Here is a 22,718-nt window from a genome sequence, read left to right on the forward strand (position 1 = left end):
TACACCCCCCTGGAGTTAGAATAGTAATTTTAACCCCTACTCTATTCAACACTTACCCTACTATTACACCCCCCAGGAGTTGGAATAGAAATTAAAAATATATTAAATAAATGTAATAATTAAATTAAATTATTTTAAAAAATTACAAAATTAAAATAAAATAATTTATATATTTTTTTAAAAATGAAAACTATTTAAAAAATACATTAATATTAATAAAATTATTTAATATATTAAATGAAATTAATAATTAATTTAAATTAATAAAAAAGTTATATTAAAATTAAATTAATAATAATACAATTAAATACTTACCTATACTTGCGTTGTAATGGTATGCGTTGTAATAGCACCTGGGATGTAATGGCATGCGTTGTAAAAGCATGCGTTGTAATGGATGTTGCGTTGTAAAAGTTTTCTTGTAATGGCATGCGTTGTGAATGTATGCGTTGTAACGTCATACATTTGTCAGTAAATCTTGTATTCATGTAGGATTGCACAGCAGAATGCATAAATGATGTGCTTTTAAGAACAACAATAATAGTCTGCTCCGAGCTCATTCTGGAGTGTTATGGCCTTTACGACTTACACATTAGAGTTTCTTTTACTTGTTTTTTTTTTTTATTACCTTGGTTGGGGATTAAAGCGATGTTACCCTCTCCTATTCTTGGTGCTACTTCCCCTATTTTACCAGTATGTTAAAAAGTGAGACAATGTGGGTTGCAAATGTATTGACAAACGTTTTATATAATTTGTTGTAACGCTTTTTTTAAGTTTAAGTGATTTAATTGCTACATGGATCTTGGCTTGCATCATTGGGAAGTTGTGAGTGCAGGGAATTCCTACATTTTTGCATGCCAAGAATACGTCTAAATTACACGCCCATTGGTGCATGGGTCGGGAACAGTGTTAAACCTCATTTTCATGAGGCAAGGAACCGTGTGACATTTAAAAAATAAAGTCAATTAAGTAAGGATATACTCAATAAGTGAGTTCTAGGTCAGAGGTAGAACATTTTAAAAACTGTATTACAAAAATTCACAGGGTACAATATAGAAATTATAAGTGATCATTGTCATAAGGCTGTCCACTTTAGGGCAATACAGAACAATTATCAAAATCGGGAAAAATCTAAGCCCCAAATGAGCAGCAAAATCCGTAAGAAATTAGACAGCATCCATAGCAGCATTGGAAAGTTTCAAAAAATGTCTGACTGACTGCTAAAATTGAGGGGTTATATAGGAAAACTGCTCATAGAACTTAACTAAAATTCGAAATTCATCATGATGGGAGCAAAAGAATTACAATTTCAAGTAATCAGAGCACACTTTTATTAAATATCATCATTGCCTTACCATCTAATCACTATCCCACTGCATTAATAGCCCTTCTATGCTTATGTCATCTGGAGATGGCAGGACAAACTAGTTTCAAAAACAACAACAAACTATTGTGAATGAGTGCAGTACAGTGAGCTAGGGGAAGAAACCATAATTGGCTGCAAAGTTAATGAGCCCAGGTTGGAAACGTTTTCTTGAAGAACAGTGAGAAGAACATCCATGGAAATAAATAAACGTAACTTTGCTTGACTGTTTGCAGCAGAAATAATAAAAATAATAAACAGTGAACGTGGACGGTGAGACTTCTATTTTAAACACAATGGTACTGAAGCACAATTAGCATGAGCCAAGAAAAGGTACTTTAGCATGTCTTAGTAAAATCATTAATAAAACAATAGGATCAGATCCGTGTACACGTGTAAATTTGAGTGTACATTCATATTCTACACAATAAATGGACAATTTTATAAATGCACAAAAACGCCCAAAGAGTTATGCTTATCCATTTGGTCTTGTATCATTTTTGGTAGGTTTGCAGTTGGTATATTGGTAATATAGCTTTGGGGAGGTGCTGCACCGCATCTAATGTCCTTTCAAAATATTTAAAGGCCTCAGTTTTTTCTTCTTCTGAAGTATACACATACCCATGGGGTCTTAAATGTCTCCCATGAATCCCTCTCCAACTTTGATCTCAAAAACCTCTCTAGGTGAGTGCCTATTTTATTTCCTTGGTGACAAGATACTGACTTAAAGTGGAGGAGAGTCTTTTCAGCGTTGTTCTCTGTAGGATTGCCTCAAAGGCTTGTCACTTTAAGTAGAAGTAAATGGGTGGGATAGGCCCTATGCGTTCCAATATTGAATCCTTAATAGATTTACATGCTTGGATCATCCTCATTATCGAGCTGGGAGTTACACAGAAACAGAAAACATAAAAGGCAGTACAATTATAAAGATTGGAATATACTTTAACATAATCACAAAAGTAGCCTAGTCACATCATTATAAAAGATCTAAAACTCAGCCAATCGGAGCAAAGCACAGTCTTCGCCTCTTCCCACCTTGGTTCAAATATCAACCATACCTCATGTGCAGAATGAGTTCCCTTGAGCATTTCTAGTCAGTCAGATAAGTGGATTTTTTCATATTTCTCTCAACATTTCTGAAGAAATTCACATTCCCACATCAGATTACTGAACCTAATACACCAGGCCACGTCTGAACCTTCCAAAAAAGGTTTTTTTTTTTTACCATGTGGATCTTATGGAAAAAAGAGACTCCATTCTGAGACCTCCAGCCACCCCCTCTCCTTCCCCCCACCCCGAGAAGCAAGAATGTTATTTTGGCTTCAGAAGCCAAAAGCTAATTATAGTCCGGCTTTTGAGGAATATGGTGAAGGCTCCTCCAGATTACCTAGAAATTCTCCTAAAAGGGCGCATTCACACTCCAAACGTCTTATGAAGGCAACGCTGAGGTAAAATCTTCAGCCACTGAAGAACCACCTGTAAACTCTTTAAAACCTCAACAAGGAAAGAGAGCCGATCCTCTGTCATGGTTCTGACTGAAAAACACCAAAAATCACAAAATGAACCCAGATTTATGATAAGGGCATTCTAATGATGTTAAAGAATGAACATATCTCGTGAAGTAAAGTGTCGCCTTATCCACTGCAGCATCTTCACAACACGGGAGACACAGAAGAAAGACCTTTGATTGGTATACAATCCAACACAGTTAAAAGTGAAATACCAGGATACGAAGAAAGTATATTTGCAACCTATCAGGGTCACGTAGACAATACGGATACTAGAGACTCTCTCCAGCCTTTTAACCCACATCATGATGATGACAAAGAATGTCAATACAGATTTGCACACATATGAACAAATAATGCAAGCATCATTGAGGCGATGATGCAGGTGCCATTGGTCTTGGTCAAGGATCTTTGTCTGATGCTTGCTTACTACATAAACATCTTCCTGAACTGTATCCTCCCGATCTTAAAATGCAGGTTTCAAAGCCTACAATATTGTTGGATTACAGACATCAATTGTGGCCAGCAACACTATGTACGCCATTGTGTCTACCACCCAGGCACAGTCCAGTAACTTCTCCATCACATCATTCACAGAAGTACCATAGAGCAACGCATGCCTTTACCATGCATCATTTACCACGCAATGCCTTTACAACGCAATGCTTTTACATATATATATATATATATATATGAAAATATATATATATATATATATATATTTCTCACCACCAAAGTTGCCCTTGAGGATTTGCCGCTCACGCAGGGGTAACTGCACTCGATGCCACAGGTGGAGGGGTGTCAACATGTCTTCAAGCCTTTCGACACTGCCATACGCATTTCGAGCTATAACAGAGCTCTTGGTCACTGGCGCAATGAGTGAGGAAGCAGATGAGTATGGAACTTCTCTTTTAATCAATTACAAGTCCCGCCCATGTGGGCATCACTTTCAGGCATTCTGGATATAATAGTTTTCCTTTGTATGCCCACAGACTCAAAGAGTTCCTTAACGCAAGTGCGCTGCCTCCACAAACAAAGTAAAAAATGTCAACCCGATTGGGCGGAAGGTCCCAAGGGCACCACTGATCACTCCCCCAATTTCACCCTGGCTCAGGCCCCCGCGTTCTTGGGAATGCTCGCAAGCAAGAGCACTCCAGATCCGCTTATTCAGCGGCGGGGCAAATCCGCGACCGGACTGGCGGCATTTATTCTCACCACCAAAGTTGCCCTTGAGGATTTGCCACTCTGAGGAAGCAGGGTTGACATTTTTTGACTTTGTTTGCAGAGGCAGCGCAGTTGCGTTAAGGAACTCTTTGAGTCTGTGGGCATTCGAAGGATAACTATTATATCCAGAATGCCTGAGTGTGACACCCACATGGGCGGCACTTGTAATTGATTAAAAGAGATGTTCCATACTCACTTGCTTCCTCACTTATTGCACCAGTGATCAAGAGCTCTGTTATAGCTCGAAACGCGTATGTCCGTGTCGAAAGGCTTGAAGACATGCTGACACCCCTCCACCTGTGGCATTGAGTGCAGTTACCCCTGCGCGAGTGGCTAATCCTCAAGGGCAACTTTGGTGGTGAATATATATATATATATATATATATATATATATATATATATAGAACAATCCTCAGCAACCTCTCGCCCGGAGCCCAATGCAGGAAACCGCTGCGCAGGAAAGAAGACGGAGACCTCAGGTGCAGTGAGCAATTTTCATCTTTATTGTACCCTCGAGGAAGCGGCACACAGCATGACGTTTCGGCCTACACAGAGGCCTTGATCACATGACGCACGCTGGGAAAAGGCAATATTTAAAGTGCTAGTGTTAAGTGGGGATACATTCCAATTGGTCAGTCTGTGGTCACATGTTGCACCTTACAATGGATACTAAAAACAGACTTTATATTTACAACCACATCTCGGGATAATCCCTGGCTGATCACCTGTCACTCCGGTGACAAATGTATCAGTAAAGTGCATAATGTCATTCATATGAATACACGTAATGTAAACAAAGATAACTTGGATAAATCCAATTGTGCAAATTGCAAACGATGTAAACGAGTAAAAAGTGCAATGTGCTACACATATTGTGTACAACGATGACTGGATAAATCCAATTGTGCAAATGGCAAATGATGTAAACGATGAAACAAGTGCAATGTGCCGCATGAAGAAACGACTTCACAGTAGTGTACTATATACAATATACATTCTGTACACAAGGTCATGAACAACATGTCAATAAGTTAATGAATACAAAAATATATCATAAATATATAAATATATATATATGTTAAAACCATGACCTTGTATTGCAAATATAATAAATATGCAAATGAGCACGACATCGTTCCTTTAGGATGAGATCTATAATGTGCAAGATTAATATATTATATATATATATATATATATATATATATATATATATATATATATATATATATATATATATATATATCCTACTGGCGTCTCGCCAGTAGGTATATATAGTTAGGATTTTTTTCCTATGGGACTTTTGAAAATTCTATGTCTAATAACTTTGGCGTTTGTGGACGGAATCGGCTGAAATTTTCAGGAAAATGGCACATTTTGTTTCTGAGCAGCCCCTGAAAATTTGGGGGGGTTTCGTCAAGGGGGGGCCGAGAAAAAAGGGGGGTCCCAAAACGCGTTTTTCCCATGTTAATTTCCATAGGGCCTTTGGCCTCACTTTTAGCTCGAACGGCTGAATGGATTTGCACGAAACTTGGCAAAATTGTAGGGACTGTTAGCCCGATGTGCCTTTGCTAGGTCTCAATATATGTGCTCCAGTGGATTTTGAGAAATTAACGTTCAAAACAAGATATATATCTGTAACAGCGCTCCGGGCTGCGCTCCGGTCCGCTTACTTTTCGCGAAACGGAACTTTGCGATGCGAAGCTGATTGGCTCTCCGGTGTCTGTCAACATTCTAAACAGTCCGGAGCGTCCGCCATCTTATCTCTCGGTAGGATCGAGAGAGAAGAAGAGTTGAAAAACGAAGGGGGAATTTAATGAAAGGGGGCTAGGTAGACCCCTCTTGACCCCCTAGGAATGATGTTGGGGTTATTAAAGGGTCCCGTGGGGAAAAAAAAAAAAAAATTATTTTTCACGGTAGAAGCGCTTCACGGGCCGCGAACTGGGCCGCAAACTGGTAGCGAAACGGGAATTCGCCATTTTGTGCTTCGTTTTAATTAAATTACTAGGTATAAGGGGGTGCGGGAGACGTATCCTAATCCCTTATGTTTTCTGAGGGTGGCTGAGGAGGCTCATATATGTTGATACATGTCTTCCAGCGGCTGTGCGTGAGCTTTTTTTTTGCTGCGTGACGTCTGTTAACGTTCGATTCGATGGAAATCAGGAAGTGTTGACCGCCAATTTGTCAGTGCGATAAAATATTTTGTTATAAATGAATCCTTATTGATAAACATTGTCTGCGCCATCTTGCCTTTTTTCCAATGCCACAATTTTGTCGTGCACGGCAGCCATTTTAGATGCCAGGCCGGTCCCAGGCTATCACCTAGCCCTGCGGATGTAGTTTATGGCCCCAGCTGTAGAGAATCCAGACATGCCAACCCTCCCGATTCAGGCGTGAGACTACTGATTTCAGTGCTAGTCTCCCGCCTCCCGATTTCTGCAAGCAAAAACCCGGGGGCATATTACCAACAACTAGCGATAATTTTTGTCTCTAACTTGTTTAGAGACAAAAATTATCGCCGCACATCGGCGATTTTTATCGCAGATAAACCTTGCTATTAGCAAGGTTTATCGCAAATGCGATAAAAAACGGCCGCAATGCATGAATATCGCTGAAAAGTCAGCGATATTCATGCATTATCGAGCAAATGCTCTTAGCCATGTTATCCACCTCCCATTGGATAACATGGCTAAGAACTGCTCAGGGCAGGTGTTAGCTTTTTGAGATATTCGCGCTTAGCGCGAATATCTCCAAAAGTTGGTAATAGGAGATAGCGATGTTAGGGACTGTTTCCAGTCGCTAACATCTTGGCACGCCCACTTTGCATGTCATTAGTGATAAATATCACTGACATGCAAAGCGGGGCCCAAGATGGTCGCTATCTCCTTTTAGCTGTCACTAACTAGTGTTAGCGACAGCTTGGTAATAGGGAGATAATTTTATCTCCGCTTTCTTGGCTTTTAAAGCCAAAAAAGCGGAGATAAACCCCCTTGATAATATGCCCTACGATTCCTCGGGGGTTTCAGGTGACAGGGCTTGGTATTGTGTTACGTGGTAATTCTTCCAGGAAACGTCAGAGGGTCGATGCAGGGGTTCTAGAAGGGGTGATAAACCATTTAAGCCTCATGAACAAGCGCATGGTGTTTTAAAGATCTGTGAAGTACTCGGGGCGGCGGTGTGTGTGTGTCCTCTTTCAGGAGCGGGCGGGGGCACTGCCAGCAACTTGCCAGGCCAGGCAGTGTTCAACACTTGCATCACCCTTTCTCTGCCTGCTATTGCGCTCCATGCTTCGGAAAGGTAAGAAAAAGAACGTGCATTTGAGTTTGAAATGTCCGAACCTGTAGCAGTACACTTGCAAAGCCCACACATGACAATAACCCGATTCAAGGCCCCATTCACCCGATTTTTTAAAAATATATAGCACTCCAACAAAGTAGGATTATAAAACTTTATTAACTTTTAAATATAACGAACGGAACAAAAACTGTAACAAACATTTAAACATTTTTGACAAAAAAAAGCAACAATGGTCAGAAGCTGTCTTTTGTGCGAATAGTCCCAAGGCAGCACAACGTGCTGAGTTCTGGATGGCACCCAGGTGATGTCACCTGGGTGCCGCACTGGTTTTTGGGATCCTACAATGCAGCTCAGAAAAACAGCGTGGGGCGTCCCGGGTGGTGCGGGGGGAGGCCTCGTCAGTAGCGGTCTGTTGTGCGAATAGTCCCAAGGCAGCAGAACGCGCTGAGATGTGGATGGCACCCAGGTGATGTCCAGTAAACTGCCGCAATGGTTTTGGTATCCTACAATGCTGCTCCGAAAATTGGCGTGGGGCGGCCCGGGGGGGGGCGTGGGGGAGGCGGCGTGAACGGGCCTCCCCAAGTGGCGGCCATCCAGCTGAGTTGCGCCCGCTCTTGCGGCTACAGCGTCTCGCTCACCATGTAGTTGAGTTGCTCCCACTCTTGCAGTGCAGCGATAGGCGGCTGCCACAGGACTCTTAAAATGGTGGCCGGCTTTTCGGTTTTGGGCCTGGTCCACTAAAATGGCCCTGGGACACCTTGGAACTCGGACGCTTGCCTGCTAGGGCTTGGGCTCCATTCTCGAAAGCGTCCCCTCAGCCGTGAAGATTCTACAAAAGTCTTGGGGGCCCTCGACTCCTGCAGGCTTCCGGTGGGGAGCGGCTGCCATGATTGCTCGCGGAATGACCACGACGGAGCCACGAGATGGTGGTGCTCTCATGCTGACGCCAGCTTCAGTCTGAATCATCCAGAAACAAGGTGGGGCTTTCATCGTTTGGGGAAAAAAAAAGTTCTAAACCAATGAAAAGTGTTATTTTTAGGTCATATGACCAAGCCTTCCATCTTTAGGAAACCAAAAGTAAAACGAACCAATGAAAAGTTTTATAAACAAGTCACATGACCTGTTATGCGGCATAGGGCTACAAAAAGCGTAGAAAATCCGTTGGCACGTGAGGCGGCGTCAGTAGCGGACCGATGTGCGAATAGGCCGAAGGCAGCACAACGCGCAGAGATCCGGATGGCACCGAGGTGGTGTCCAGCAAATTGCCGCACTGGTGTGGCCATCCTACAATGCTGCGCCGAAAGACGGCTTGTTCAGCTAAGTTCCGGTCACTCTTGCGGTACAGTGACTCGAACGCGCCGAGATCCGGATGGCACCGAGGTTGTGTCCAGCAAGTTGCCGCACTGGTGTGGCCATCCTACAATGCTGCGCCTAAAGTCGGTGTGGGGTGCCCCGTTGGCTTATGAGGTGATGTCAGTAGTGGACCGATGTGTGAATAGGTCGGAACCAGCACAAGGCGCCAAGATCCGGATGGCAAGTCCTGGATGTTGAGTGCCATCGTTGAGAGTTCTGAGCAGTGCTTGTAAGACTGTCTGAAGCTTATTTGCACCTGCTGCAGCTTCACTATTGCCCTGGTGTGGCCAAAGATCGCCCATGACATAGGCGGCCGGCTCCCGAGGTCCGGCGGAACTTTTTTCCTTTTCCTTTCTGCTTCTTGTCCCACAATCCGTTTCACCTGAAGACACGACCAGGTCCCTGAATGTGTGCAGGGGGACGCTATTGATTGAATGAAAATGGCAGCTTGACACAAAGCTGACTCAAGCGTTGCTGTTGATGCTATACAGACAAAAATTGGTTTTCAGTTTGTACATTCTTCAGGATTTTTTTTTCCATCCAAGGCTGATTGAGAGTTTGTAGAAAAATGGCTTCAGATTTTCCACATATTACTCTTCAACATTCTTCCTAAATGTAACAATGTGAGACTCACTAGGAGAACGGCTGTTTATCTTTCCTTTCAAAATGCTGCCAACAATATTTTCTGAATGGAAGACACCATCTTGTAGCATAAAGGGCCGAAAGGGGTTCTGGTCTGGCCGATGGTTGGTGGAGACATTTTGACTATATCTTGGACCTGCCCGGCCTCGCCCAAAATGGCGCCGGTATAAATGGGACTCGTAACTCCTTGTTGTGTACTGGTTGAACAACCTTGATATCACAAGATATGAATGCAGTTTTGATGCTCATGGCGGGCGGGGACGAGAATTGATTGAATATTTCGACATCCCTATTGATATTAAGTTCTGATGTGTGATTGATTACTGTACTATTGAAAGTTCGAATTAACATCACCCCTGGTACTTGCACGCAAATGTATATCTAGATAACTTTTTTGTAAGTGGCCCTGTCGTATTTTAATTACAAAATGTACGTCCACCGATTCCGCAACTGTTAGACACCTTAGTTCTTGCAACCTAATGGCTCGTTTGTTACGTTCCTCTATAATGTAAATGTCTCCTCATCATATACGATTTCAGTTTGCTCCGTGGCCGGCCCATGTGGTTATAGGCCCGTATTTGTATACTGACATTTTCACAATAAGGGTTTTTAAAACAGAACATGGTAGTAGTATTTACATTGGTAAAGTTTTTACTTTTAGTCACTGTTTTCGAATCAGTAAAAGGCAAGTGAAATAAAGCAGTCCAATTACATGACGGATAAAAGGTATAATATGTAGGAACGTAGTAAAGATAAATGGTCAAGGGCAGTTGTGTTTTCCATTCCTGCAACATAAAGTGATCGATAAGAATCTGATAATCAGGCGTATCGGCGACTAAGACAGCAGGCCGAGTCTCTTTTACTCAACGGCTCCGTCATGGAACGAAGAAACGCCCTTTTTCTCGAAAAAGGAATATATTTTACTTGCAGGACAGTTGAAATTTTTCCGGGAAAGTACATTAGCCTGGAATATTATAACATATATGTTCTAAAAAAAAAAGTTCGAAATCAATAAAAAGCGTATTTTTTAGGTCATATGACCAAGCTTTTCATTATTAAAATAACAAAAGTAAAATGAACCAATAAAAAGTTTTATTAACAAGTCACATGACCTGTTATGCTTACGTTACGCGCTGCGCGCCGCGCCCCGGATCACTTCCGGGTGCGCTAACGCGGCGTGTCATATAACGCATTACGCGACAACGTAGGTCAAGAATATAGTCAAAATGTCTCCACCAACCAGCGTTCGGAACACAACCCCTTTCAGCAGTCCAAAAAGTTCTGTAAAATGACAACAGAGGGGACAGGCAATAAGAACCATCAGTCAAAGAGGGGAGGGCAAGTTCTCTACCGGGTCATGTTGGGGCGCTACCAGAACTGATCGAATTGGTAGTCTACAGTGTTTCTGGATGTTTCAGACTAAAGCTGGCGTCAGCATGAGAGCACTACCATCTCGTAGCTCCGTCGTGGCCATTCCACGAGCAGACATGGCAGCCGCTCCCCACCAGAAGCCTGCGGGAGTCGGGGGCCCCCAAGACTTTTGTAGAATCTTCACGGTTGAGGGGACGCTTTCGAGAATGGGACCCAAGCCCTATCAGGGAAGCGTCCGAGTTCCAAGGTGTCCCAGGGCCATTTTAGTGGACCACGCCCAAATCTGAAGAGCCGGCCGCCATTTTGAGAGTCCTGTGGCAGTCGCCTATCGTTGCATCGCAAGAGCGGGAGCAACTCAACTACATGGTGAGCGAGACGCTGTAGTCGCAAGAGCGGGCGGTAAACAGCTGAATGGCGGAAGAGGCACAGTGTAGCAAAAGCGGGCGGAATGGCAACTAAAACGGTAAAGGGGCGCCCCACTACAGCGTGTCTTCAGGTCAAACGGATTGTGGGACAAGGTCCAGAATAGAAGAGTCATCAAAAGGCAAAAAGTTCAGCCGGACCCCGGGAGCCGGCCGCCTATGTCGGGGGCGATCTCAGGCTAAACCGGTGCTATAAGACTTGGGGAGGGGGTCGGAGCCAAGCGTCTTCTCCGAGTCCATGCCATCACACCGCCCCTCGGGGGCCTCCGTCAAGCGGTTTAGGGAGGTACCATATCACATTGTTTTCAAATGCAGTCAGGTCCACAAACGACACTCACTTACTTTGAGAATAGTGAAGCTGCAGTAGGTGGAAATAAGCTTCAGACAGTGTTACAAGCGCTACTCAGAACTCTGAACTATGGCACCCAACATCCAGAACTTATGCCATTTGAGAATGGCAGTGACATTGAAGCAACTCAGGGACCAAAACCATTAACGTACTTTCACGTATGAAAATCTTACTTGGGGAGGGGGCAGGAGCGAAGCGCCCCCTCCCAGTCCGCGCCACCACACCGTATGTTGAAAATCTGAAGCCATCGTTCTACAAACTCAACCAACCTTGGATGGAAAAATCTAGGAAAATGTACAAACTGAAAATCAGTTTTGGTCTGCATAGCATCAGTAGCAACGCTTGCTATCAGAGTGCATGAGTTTCCTGCTCGATCGATTGAGCTAGCCGGATCGGGCAATAAAAAGTATAAAATAGTTATGTAAATAGTTATTTAATAAAACGTTTTACCCTGTTTCTTTGCTGGTGTGTTGTCTATATTTTTAATATATGCATAGGGTTTGTCGTTATTTTGGGCGGGGTGGGTGACGGAGCCGAGCTGTCTTGCAGCCCTCATGGTGTTGAGCTCAGTTCATCTCACTAGTTTCGTATTTCTCATGAAGGGTTGTTCCTAATATTTCTATTTTAGCGAGGTCAAAAAGAGATCCAATTAGTGGCCTACTGATTTTGCTCGATTAATTTTATTTTATTTTAATTTTTAAGAGAGAGTACTACTAAGAGAAAAGAGGGGGGGGGGGGCAGCGTTCAAAGCACATCAGCGTGCATAAACACGAAAAAGTTTTTACCTATCACGTACTTGACATTTGACAGCTTTTGATATTTGCTATTAAAAAACCAATGAAATTCACTGAAAAAACCATAGGTTATAGGCCATATATAGTTAGGAATTTGCATTTACAAAACCTTGAAAATTCACTGAAAAAACCATTGGTTATAGACCATATATAGTTAGGGATTAGCCTTTTCAAAACTTTATTTTACTCACACAAAACCATTGAAATTTCATATATAGTTAGTTCCACTAACTATATATCGCGCACCCGCAATCCACTGCTGATGATGTCACATATTACATCATTCATGACATGGTTAGTGACATCACTGATAACATCACTGATGACATCTCAAATGACATCACTGATGACATCTCAAATGACATCACTGATGACATCTCAAATGACATCACTGATAAAATCACTGATAACATCTCATTTGACATGACTGATCACATCACTGATGATATCATTCATGTGATAATACCATGAACCTCTTCAGACTCTAATATAACCTTAGATACAATCAGTGTAAACAGACAGTCACAGACTGTCACTCATCCATGGAGTTACTCACACACCTAGTCAGTTATGCAAAAAATCAATCACACCTCCATTTTCTCAATTATACAGTTATACACACCTTACTTATTCAAACATATACTAACACATATTTACTTTACTCTCTTATACAATCCCTGATACATGTTCACAATGATCCATACAGCCACTCACACATTCACTGGCTCTTAGGCACAGTTATTTATATATGTCAACTCTCACATGTACTGTGTTTTACATATGTACTTACTTTGACATGTAGCACTGAGATATCCATTCAGTCACTAATACACTCATGCACAGTCAACCGCCCATACAGCTGTTTCCACATGCACTTTTGAACCCATACATATAGTGAATCAACTACTCACACATCTATGTACAGAGTCACACACCTCCCAGCCACCCATACACACACACTCAGTTTCCCATACAAATACTTGGACAACCAATGAATAACCCATACAGTTACTCATATAGCTACTGATCAACATATGCAGCAGTTTACAGAACAACAGACATAATGATGCACAAATTAAGACAGTTTAGTCACTAACCCATGCACTCAGTGAGACACATTTAATCACTCACTCATACAGTCAGTCATGCACCTACTAAATCCTTCATCCAGACACTTATACATCCACTCATTCTTCAATATGTAAGACATATTTTAACTTTACAGAAACATACAGTCACTGGATGTTGTCATCAGTGATGTCATCAGTGATGTCATTTGAGATGTCATCAGTGATGTCATCAGTGATGTCACTAACCATGTCATGAATGATGTAATATGTGACATCATCAGCAGTGGATTGCGGGTGCGCGATATATAGTTAGTGGAACTAACTATATATGAAATTTCAATGGTTTTGTGTGAGTAAAATAAGGTTTTGAAAAGGCTAATCCCTAACTATATATGGTCTATAACCAATGGTTTTTTCAGTGAATATTTATATATATGTGTTGTAATTGTAACCCCCTCTTTTTTAATACATCAGATCTGTATATGTATCTGACGTAGTCATTGATTGCAACAGGAGGTTCTTAAACAAGCGGGCAGTGTGTTTGTGGGGGTGAATGGGACGAGCAAATTGAATGGCGTGGTCTCATTGAAAATGCATTATGGAAAACAAATGGTGCTCTATGTAGTTAGTTTTAGATTACATTAGGCATAGTTTCACATTTGCAAGCATTGTACATTACAATTTTACGAGCAGGGTAGTAATGTGATATACCTGGGGTAACACGGTTTCTTGATCGAGTGGCAAAGCATTGGGATTTTGGGACTGCAGTCTCTAGCTTCCAAAGTCAGTATATCTGCACCAGATAGAATGTGCTGAATGTTACTATACAGTAAACCTTGCTCCAAAGTTAACTTGGCCAGTTCTAAGAACAGCTCCAATGTTAATGTCAACACAGCCAGTTCTCAAACTTGTATGCTTCAATTTTTTTGTATGATGCATAGCCTCCTGTTTATCATTGGTTGTAATAAAGAATAGGGAACGAGGGCCTGCACTTAAATGTTATCTATCATATTGAGTCACCAAATATGCAACATTTCTCATGATTTTCGAATGTATGAAATAGAACTTATATAATGTGCTCCTGAACACTTTAGAAGTCACTTCTCTGACAGACACCCATCGTTGTAATTGTACTGTAGATGGCAGACTTTCCCTCTTTTTCACGCAGTGTGATCCATTATCAAGCATCTACACAGAGAAAAAAATTGTATCATTCTTAAGCCCTCTTATCCGTCCAGAAGCAAAAAAATAAAAAAATTAAGGGCTTGATGCATTAAGGATTTCTAGCAGAGCATCATATGGCTTAGCGTACCGTTTTTGAGTACAAGCTCCAAAGGTACCTCCCACTGCCTTCACCACTAGCATTGGGATTTTACCCCGCCAATTTTAAAGAAGACATCAGGGCTTCTCTGATGCCTTATGAGATTGAGTTTTTCTTGGAAATAAATCGTCTAGCCATTTCAGTACAAACTTAACATTTAGTTCACCTGGTACACTTTAATTGAGGCACTAACTTTATTTTTTCAGTTATTAGGCACTTGGGAGCACGTTGTTCTTGACAGACTGTTTCTTATTTTGTTCCCGACGGTGCTCCTCATATCTTTCGCTCACTTTAAAATAGAGGCTCTAGGAAAGTGACCCTTTTTGACATAGTCGCCCGCACTTTTTCTCAGGTAAATGACGCGATGTTGACAGAAGTGGAGTGGATTCCTGCTGTCCAGGTCCCCACAGCCAGATCTATTTCCTTAAAACCTTACAATTGTTACTCCAATTGGCAATACATTTAGATCACCTGTAAGTCTCTAGTAAATGGTACCTCTGGTACTAGGGGTATGGATAGTACAGAGGGTCTCTAAGGGCTGCAACTTTTATTGTGCCACCCAAAGGGACCCCTCACTACATTCATGCAGACTAAATGACATGGTGCAAACGAAAGTGAAGACCCGTCATGGCACACCTCCTGTGTGCCATGCCTGCAGACACTGCATGCAATATATGTAAGTTACCCCTACAGCAGACCTTCCAGCCCCAAGGCCGGGTGCATTATATTACATGTAAGGACATCGACAAATGCAGATATGCCCCTGTGGTGTCCAAGTAGATTCTTGGACATTACAAGTAAACAGGGGAGCCATCTTGAGTATATGTACTGGGCACTGGTGAATAAGAGTTCCCCCAACTGCCGAGGACTTCACTGAAACCAAGGATGTTTGGCATCAAACATCTCATATTAATTAACCCACATTTATTCCAGTGATGCATTTATTTAAACATCCATTAATACATGCACCCAGACGGTACCTTATAGGTACCCCATGAAACCTACTTGTCTACTAGTGTGTAGACTGACTTGTCCAGTCCAGCCTGCCACCACAGATGCGTTTCCGACCCCCTAGGATGTGAGAGCCTCGCTCTTAAAGCTCGGGAACAATGCCTGCTCTGTGCCTGCTCTGGCAGGAGGTGTCTACACCTCCTCTAAACAGGATGGCTAGCAATCAGCATTCCAAGGCCGAAGGCTTCAAAGCCATGCTGCCTGTAATATGTGACCACAGCATCTCCAAACTTGGGAGATGCCACCCCCTGCCTTGAGGCCCATTTGGCATGGAGAACACCCAGTATGCGAAGTAGGCGTGGATCACACCCAGGTCAGTCACACCCCTAAGGTGAGCTGCCTGATATGCCCCATTCTAGGTAAATTCAATTATATTGGTGTTGGCAGAATTTAGGAAACTGGAACATGGGTAGGCCCACTTCCCACAGGAAGTGGTCATATTGGGGCGTACGTATTGACCCCAGGGGTAGGTAGCCTATTGGCTACTACTCTCCACTCCTCTAACAACCCAAATTTAGTGGGCTCCCTGAATCCAGGACTTCAAATTCCACTGACTGAAAAGAAGAGGAGGACACTGAAGAGCCGACTCCTGCAAGAACTGAAGACTGTTGCAGATTTTTGGTGCCAAATCCTGTCTTCTGCACAGAGACTTGACAGTTGCAAAGACCGACTCGTCCTGCAGTTTTGCAACTTCCACAAGCCCGAGCGGGTTGCCAACACTTTGTCCAGCACCCAGGATATCCCTTGGTGTTTCGGAGCCACTCGCCTGCAGGCACAGACCACGATGTCCGGTTTAAAGACGCTGCTGTCCATCGGGCCCACTGAGCAATAGCCGCCCAGGAAGTCAGTGCACTCAAGGAGGTCACAACCGTCTTTATACCATGCCTGAAGACGCCAGGACCTCCATGAGCCCTCCTGCACTAATACCAGAGGTACCAGACCCTTGCCATGCCTAAAACTTGTTGAAAGTCCAGTCCAGACTCCGGCAGCACCAACGACCAGCCGACGAGAGATGACATAATTGCAGAGGCCAGTACCGAGTGGGCCCACTTGTCCTGTTTTTGTTCCCCTTGCTGGCCTTGCCCTACACTACTCAATCAATCAATCAATCAATCAGAGTACTTGTAAAGCGCGCTACTTACCCGTGAGGGTCCCAAGGCGCTGAGGGGAGGAGGGGTGCTTCTACTGCTCGAAGAGCCAGGTCTTGAGGAGTCTTCTGAAGGCGAGTAGGTCTTGGGTCTGCCATATGTGGGTAGGGAGGGTGTTCCAGGTCTTGGCAGCGAGGTAGGAGAAGGATCTTCTGCCAGAGGTCGGGTGTTGGATGCGGGGAGCAGCGGCGAGGGCGAGGCTGGCGGAGCAGAGCTGGCTGGTGGGGGTGTGGAAGCTAAGTCTGCTGTTCAGGGCCTGGTCTGGCGTTGTGGAGTGCTTTGTGTGCGTGGGTAAGGAGCTTGAAGGTGATCCTCTTGTCGACGGGTAGCCAGTGTAGGTCTCTCAGGTGGGGGGGGGGTGTGGCTGCGGCGGGGGACGTTGACGATCAGTCGGGCAGAGGTATTTTGGATGCGTTGTAGTAGTCATAGGTGTTTGGATGGGATTCCTGCGTAGAGTGCGTTGCCGTAGTCGAGTCTGCTGCTGACGAGGGCCTGTGTCACAGTTCTTCTTGTTTCGGTCGGGATCCACTTGTAGATCCTGCGGAGCATGCGGAGGGTGTTGTAGCAGGAGGAGGAGACGGCGTTGACCTGCTTAGACATGGAGACTACTGAGAACCTTGACGCACCAGAGCCAGCTGCCTGCAAACACTCTGTACCGGAACCGCCTGGCCCTTAAGAAATCAACTACTGCTCCGTGCTCACAGGACCTTCAGGACCTGAGCCCCCAATTGGGAGCTCTTGGACTTGTCCCCAAGTCCCCCTTGCAGCCTATTTCCACGTGGCCCCCCTTCTTTTCTACTGCGTAGGGTACAAGTCTACCAACCCATCCAACACCTCTGCGCCCGACTCACCGGGGCACATATGACTGATCAGCTGGTGTAGCTTTGGTCCTTGTCCCTCTACCACCTCAAGACTGAAAGGACTCCAACAAAAATGCATTGCACGTATATGTATGCAGTAAGTGTTTTCTCCCATCGGAAAGCATTACACGTAAAAATACACTTTTGGATAACATTGGAAAAACTGTAAAAAGTTTATTACGAAAAAGTACTTACCTGCTAACGAAGTTCTTGGGTTCAAAATATATATCCGGTTATCTATTATTTTTCCCAAATTGGTGTGGACCTTCTTTTTGAGTGTGTGCATCATTTATTGACTGTGTGTGCGCGCAACAAATGTCTAACACTCCTCTCTGATAAGCCTAATGCTGCTCAATCACACTACCTTAGATAGAGAACCTAGGGATTGCTAGAGCAAGCCCCTGTCCACTCATAGAGGATACCCAGACTGTTTACACAGCATACCTCTTTTTGGTGTACTATATAAAGATCTAGCTTTCTACAGAAGCAAATTTGTATTTTCTCTATGTAGGAAGCTGGCTTTGCATATACTATAACAAAATGAGGTATAATGTGCACAGAGTCCAGTGGCACCCCAAAGGTAGGAAGAGTTAAAAGTAGATAGCACCTCACTCTCTATTTGTGGTAGTGTGGGCGAGCAGTAAGGCTCTACCAGAGGGTAGTGTTAAGCATTTGTTATACACACTCAAGCAAGCAAGAAATGTCACACACTCAGACTGACCTCAGACCAATTTTGTTTGTATAAAAATATTATTTAGTTACTTATATTTCAGAACCAAGCCAAGCCTAGTGCAGATAAGTAAAATAAAACTTTGCAAAATCTTATGCAGTGATTTACAGTTTAATGCAGGTTCAAATGCAGCTGGCTGAATTACAGGTAAGTCAACAGTTCCAAATTACTTTTCAGTTACTTTACAGATTACTGTGCAATTACTTTTTAGATGGCTTTTTAAGTTACTTTTGCTAATCGGTGTGATATGCCTAGATATCACACTCCGACATTTCCTAGACAAAAGGTTAGTAATTCATTTTTAGTACATTTGCAGTTTTTCAATGTTTCATACAAACTAACTCCACACTTAAAAGAATATTCAAAGAAAAACAGTCAATCCAATCCACTGGAAGGAAATGAAGTTAATAGTTTACAGGTAAGTACTTATTTGTGGGTGTTGGTAGTCTGGGGTTAGAACAAGGGTTCTCTCAGGGTCGAGGATGCACTCTCAGCGGTACTAGGGCAGCCAGGTGCAGAGTGCTGAGACCCAATGTTATCAAACGGGGGATAGAGGCCTCCGGTAAGTGGCTGCTCACAAGCAGGCCACAAGGTTTCTGGGAGCAAAGATCCTGGTGTTATGCTCAGGGCAAAGGGGGATCCGAGTTAGCACTCAAGGTAGACCCGCAGCGGAACAGGGACGGCTGAGTGCCCTTTTAGAGTAGGGTGCCCTGTTGATTTCAATGGGGAATCTCCGGTTGCAACAAACACTGCAGGCTCGGGGATGAAGATCTTCTGGAGGTGACCACCTGTTGGAGAGGTAATTTGGGATGCCTGGGGATACTGGGACACTGTCGGTTGAGCCGTCCAAGGCCCTGGGATGTCTGATGCAGAGGTGTCTTTAGGCGTCGGGTTTTCTTACCAGCTCTGGTCGCGGTCGGGGGGGGATCCTTCAGAAAGGGGCTGCAGGCATCGATTGGAGATTCGAGGCAGGTCAGATCACAGATCTCAGGTCGGGATCGCCAGGGAGACCTCCTCATGGTGTTGGGCCACTTGAACTCGAGCTGTAGGCGTCGGGTGCAGAGTGAGTGGTGCAGACTTGCTGATTTGTCCGGAGCCAGAGTCTGTGGGTGCGCAAATACGGTGCTCACGGGAGACAAAGTCTTGGTTTGGGAAGGCAAGGCAGGTCCTCCGGGTTCTTCGGGGCTGCTGGCTGCAGGACACACCGGGATTTTGCTGTAGCAGGTCCGAGGTAGGGACAGGCTGGTAGAGCTGGGGCCAAGTCAGTGGGTGTCCACCTCTTCGTAGTTCAGCACGGCTTCATCGGTCCTTCTTATTTTCTTCTGGTCGGTTCTTGTCCGAGGAGTAAAGGTCCAGGCCGCCCTGAAATGATAAATTTAGGGGAGTTACAGGTAGGTACAAGTCGGGCCCAATGGGTCCCATCCTTGTGGTGGGTACACCCCCATTATGCCACCCTCCAGTGGAAGGGATATGCCTCTCTCTGGTTGGCTGGGTCCCCCCCATCTGCAAGATGGCGGGGACTGATAGTTGTGCTTCACCTTGCCTCCCCCACCTGAGGGATGGATTGACAAAGGTGGGCACACCTCCCTTCCTCACTTGATTTTCCTGTTGATTCTCCCGTCCAAAGTTGGGGTCAGAACCGGTGGGGTCCAGTTGTTGGAAGCAGCAAATTTCTGGAGTAGCTCACATTGGCAGCAAGCCTTTGATGCTTCCCCTTCGTGGACCCTGTCCATCCTGGGGAATGAGGCTTGGCACCTCGTCCCAGGATGTGCATTGTTTCACACCCCCTCGTCCCAGGGGTCTAGAAACATGTCGGGTGGTGGCAGCTGGCGGGCAGCCACTCAGCCAGGACACTAGAATTAGGTCGTTTTTCACAGGGGTTCTATAAGATGGCCTCTGAGTGCATTTTTCATTAAATCTCACACTGGCATCCGTGTGGGTTTAATGTGCTGAGATGTCTGATACCAAACTTCCCAGTTTTCAGTGAAGCCATTATGGTCTGTGGAGTTCGTAATGACAAACTCTCAGCACCATATACTCTTATTGGCAATACTGCACGCACAATGTCTGAGAATTGCTTTAGGCACTGTCGGGGTACAGGATATATATATATATAAGTGATGCAGCCCTTAGAGGCCTTCCCTATGGTACCCTTTACAAGGGACTTACATGTGTCCAAAGAGTGCCAATTGGGTTTTGTATCAATGCAGTTTAGGAGAAGAACAAAGGTCCTGGGTACCTGGTTGGCAGGAACCCAGGCCACACTCAGTCAAAGTACATCAACAGTTTGGTAAAAAGTGGGGGCAACCATGCAAAAAGAGGGCTCTTTCTTAAACCCTACATCATGAGTATGTACAAAAATATGTCAATCAGCTTGCACTTAACTGGCAACAGACCTTGTAAAGAGGACATTAAGCAATGCCAAATTTCGTATTTGAATATCTGACGGGTAAAAATACAGTAATGCAGCAGACACATGTTTTTTGGTTTGATAGTGAGTGTCATAGCCGGGACATTAATATAACAGCATAAAGAAAAAGGGAGCTTAATGAACAGTACACATTGATCTATGCTGGTAAGGAATGACACTGAAAAACTAGTATCTAGCCTATGATTATGGCTACTTTCTGTCTTGGCGCTCCTAGCGCTCCTAGGGAGGTGATGGGGAGAAGAAATAGGTACTGCACTAGGTCTATATCCTGCTTGGCATTTGTCGTCGCTGGTTTGGAAGCGCCAAATGCATCTCTATACGAAGTCATATAGCACCTCACTGCCCTATTTGGATAGTAAATAGTGTGTGCCACATTACTGTCCTAGATGTGCCCATTATATAGAAAAGTGAGGTCCTGAAACATCTGTTTAGGAACCTGAGAAACATATTTCTCCCTAAACATGATAAGCCATCATCCTGTAGCAGTGCAACCAAGTGTCTCTTCCATAGGCTTTTTGACTCTTTCAAAGCAACCTCTCATTTTAGCATATTTTGTTTTTAACAAATGTGTGTAGGCCAACATCATAGGATGTACCAAAATTGTAGAACACATGGTAACTACTTTGACAATGTCATAATTAAACAACAAACACAAGAACATACAATGACTGCTCTTAAAAATAAATTGCTGCAGTGAACTAAGAATAGTTGCATTTCCTTTAATGACTGAAGACAGATGATGGATTTTCTCATAAAGTTTCAATCTTTTGTTAATAATTGCAAGATTGTATTATGGTTTTGTAATGTTTTTCATTGGTAAGAAAGTTAAGTGTTTTTATTCAAGCTGTTACATTAATCACCCGCCTCCTACTGAAAGGTTTATTTGCTCCTATTTAAGTAACATGCTTACATTTGTTTTGCTATTTTTTTCTTTTCAGCATTGTTATACTCTACTTAAGGTTTGGGGCTCGTGTCCTGCAGGACAACTTTGTAGCTGAGCTGTCCACTCACTACCAGAACTATATCCTTTAATTGTGAAATTATGTTTTTTTTTTCAAAAAATCATTACAAATGCTTTTTTATTAGAGCTGGATTCAGGGAGTATGCAACCCCTAAAATCAGCCTCCAAATCAATCTAATCTCACTGTTTATGTATTACGGGTGTTTACTCCAACCATGTTTTTTTTACCCTGAAATATAATTTCACTATTAAGAAATTTGGCATTGTTTGTGTGGACATTAGAAGCCCCAGTGCTCGCTGGCATTTAAGAAAAGTATTTGGCATGCATGTAGAGGTGAGGACAGAAGGCTTTGCTTTTATAGCAATAACATACCAACCTCTTTGTCGCTCATCCTCATATGTATATATAAAGGCTCGTCCCAGTCTTGCCATTCCAATGTCTTAGATCTCTGGGTATTGTATTCTGACCTGAGAAAATGGCAAGATTTTCCGCACCCTCATTCACCGCCTGCCCCTCCCTCGTGCTCTTTATAAACATATTTTAAAAAACATTTTGATGGCTTGTATGATGCTTGAAATATTTATGAACTCTTCCTCCAAAGCAAGTGGCTCAGATTCCACTACTGAGCAGTTGTGAAAGGGGCCAGTATTATTACTTGAACTTTAAAGAGTGTATATCAATCAATGAACAGCATTTGTAAAGTGCAGCACTGTCACTCCTAAGGGTATCTGGGTGCTGTGTTTCCTCCGAAGAGCGAGTTCTGAGTCTTTCTGAAGTCTATCAGTGAGGGGGAAGGTCTTTCCAGTTCTTGGCAGCGATGTAGGAGTGGCCACTGCTGCAACAAATGCAGTATGTATGTGTGAGG

General features: G+C 43.6%; 1 protein-coding gene across 2 annotated transcripts in view; it reads left to right on the forward strand.

The window, feature by feature from the left end:
• Positions 1–22,718, forward strand: part of TMEM181 (transmembrane protein 181) — a 395,254-nt gene that overhangs the window by 332,868 nt on the left and 39,668 nt on the right. For both annotated transcript variants that reach the window (XM_086927323.1, XM_086927322.1), the window contains exon 14: positions 21,830–21,912. In XM_086927323.1, coding sequence (XP_086783449.1) covers positions 21,830–21,912 — 83 coding nt within the window. The remainder of the gene's footprint in view (positions 1–21,829; positions 21,913–22,718) is intronic.

Source organism: Lissotriton vulgaris, chromosome 6, assembly GCF_964263255.1.
Source record: "Lissotriton vulgaris chromosome 6, aLisVul1.2, whole genome shotgun sequence".
NCBI lineage: Eukaryota > Metazoa > Chordata > Amphibia > Caudata > Salamandridae > Lissotriton > Lissotriton vulgaris.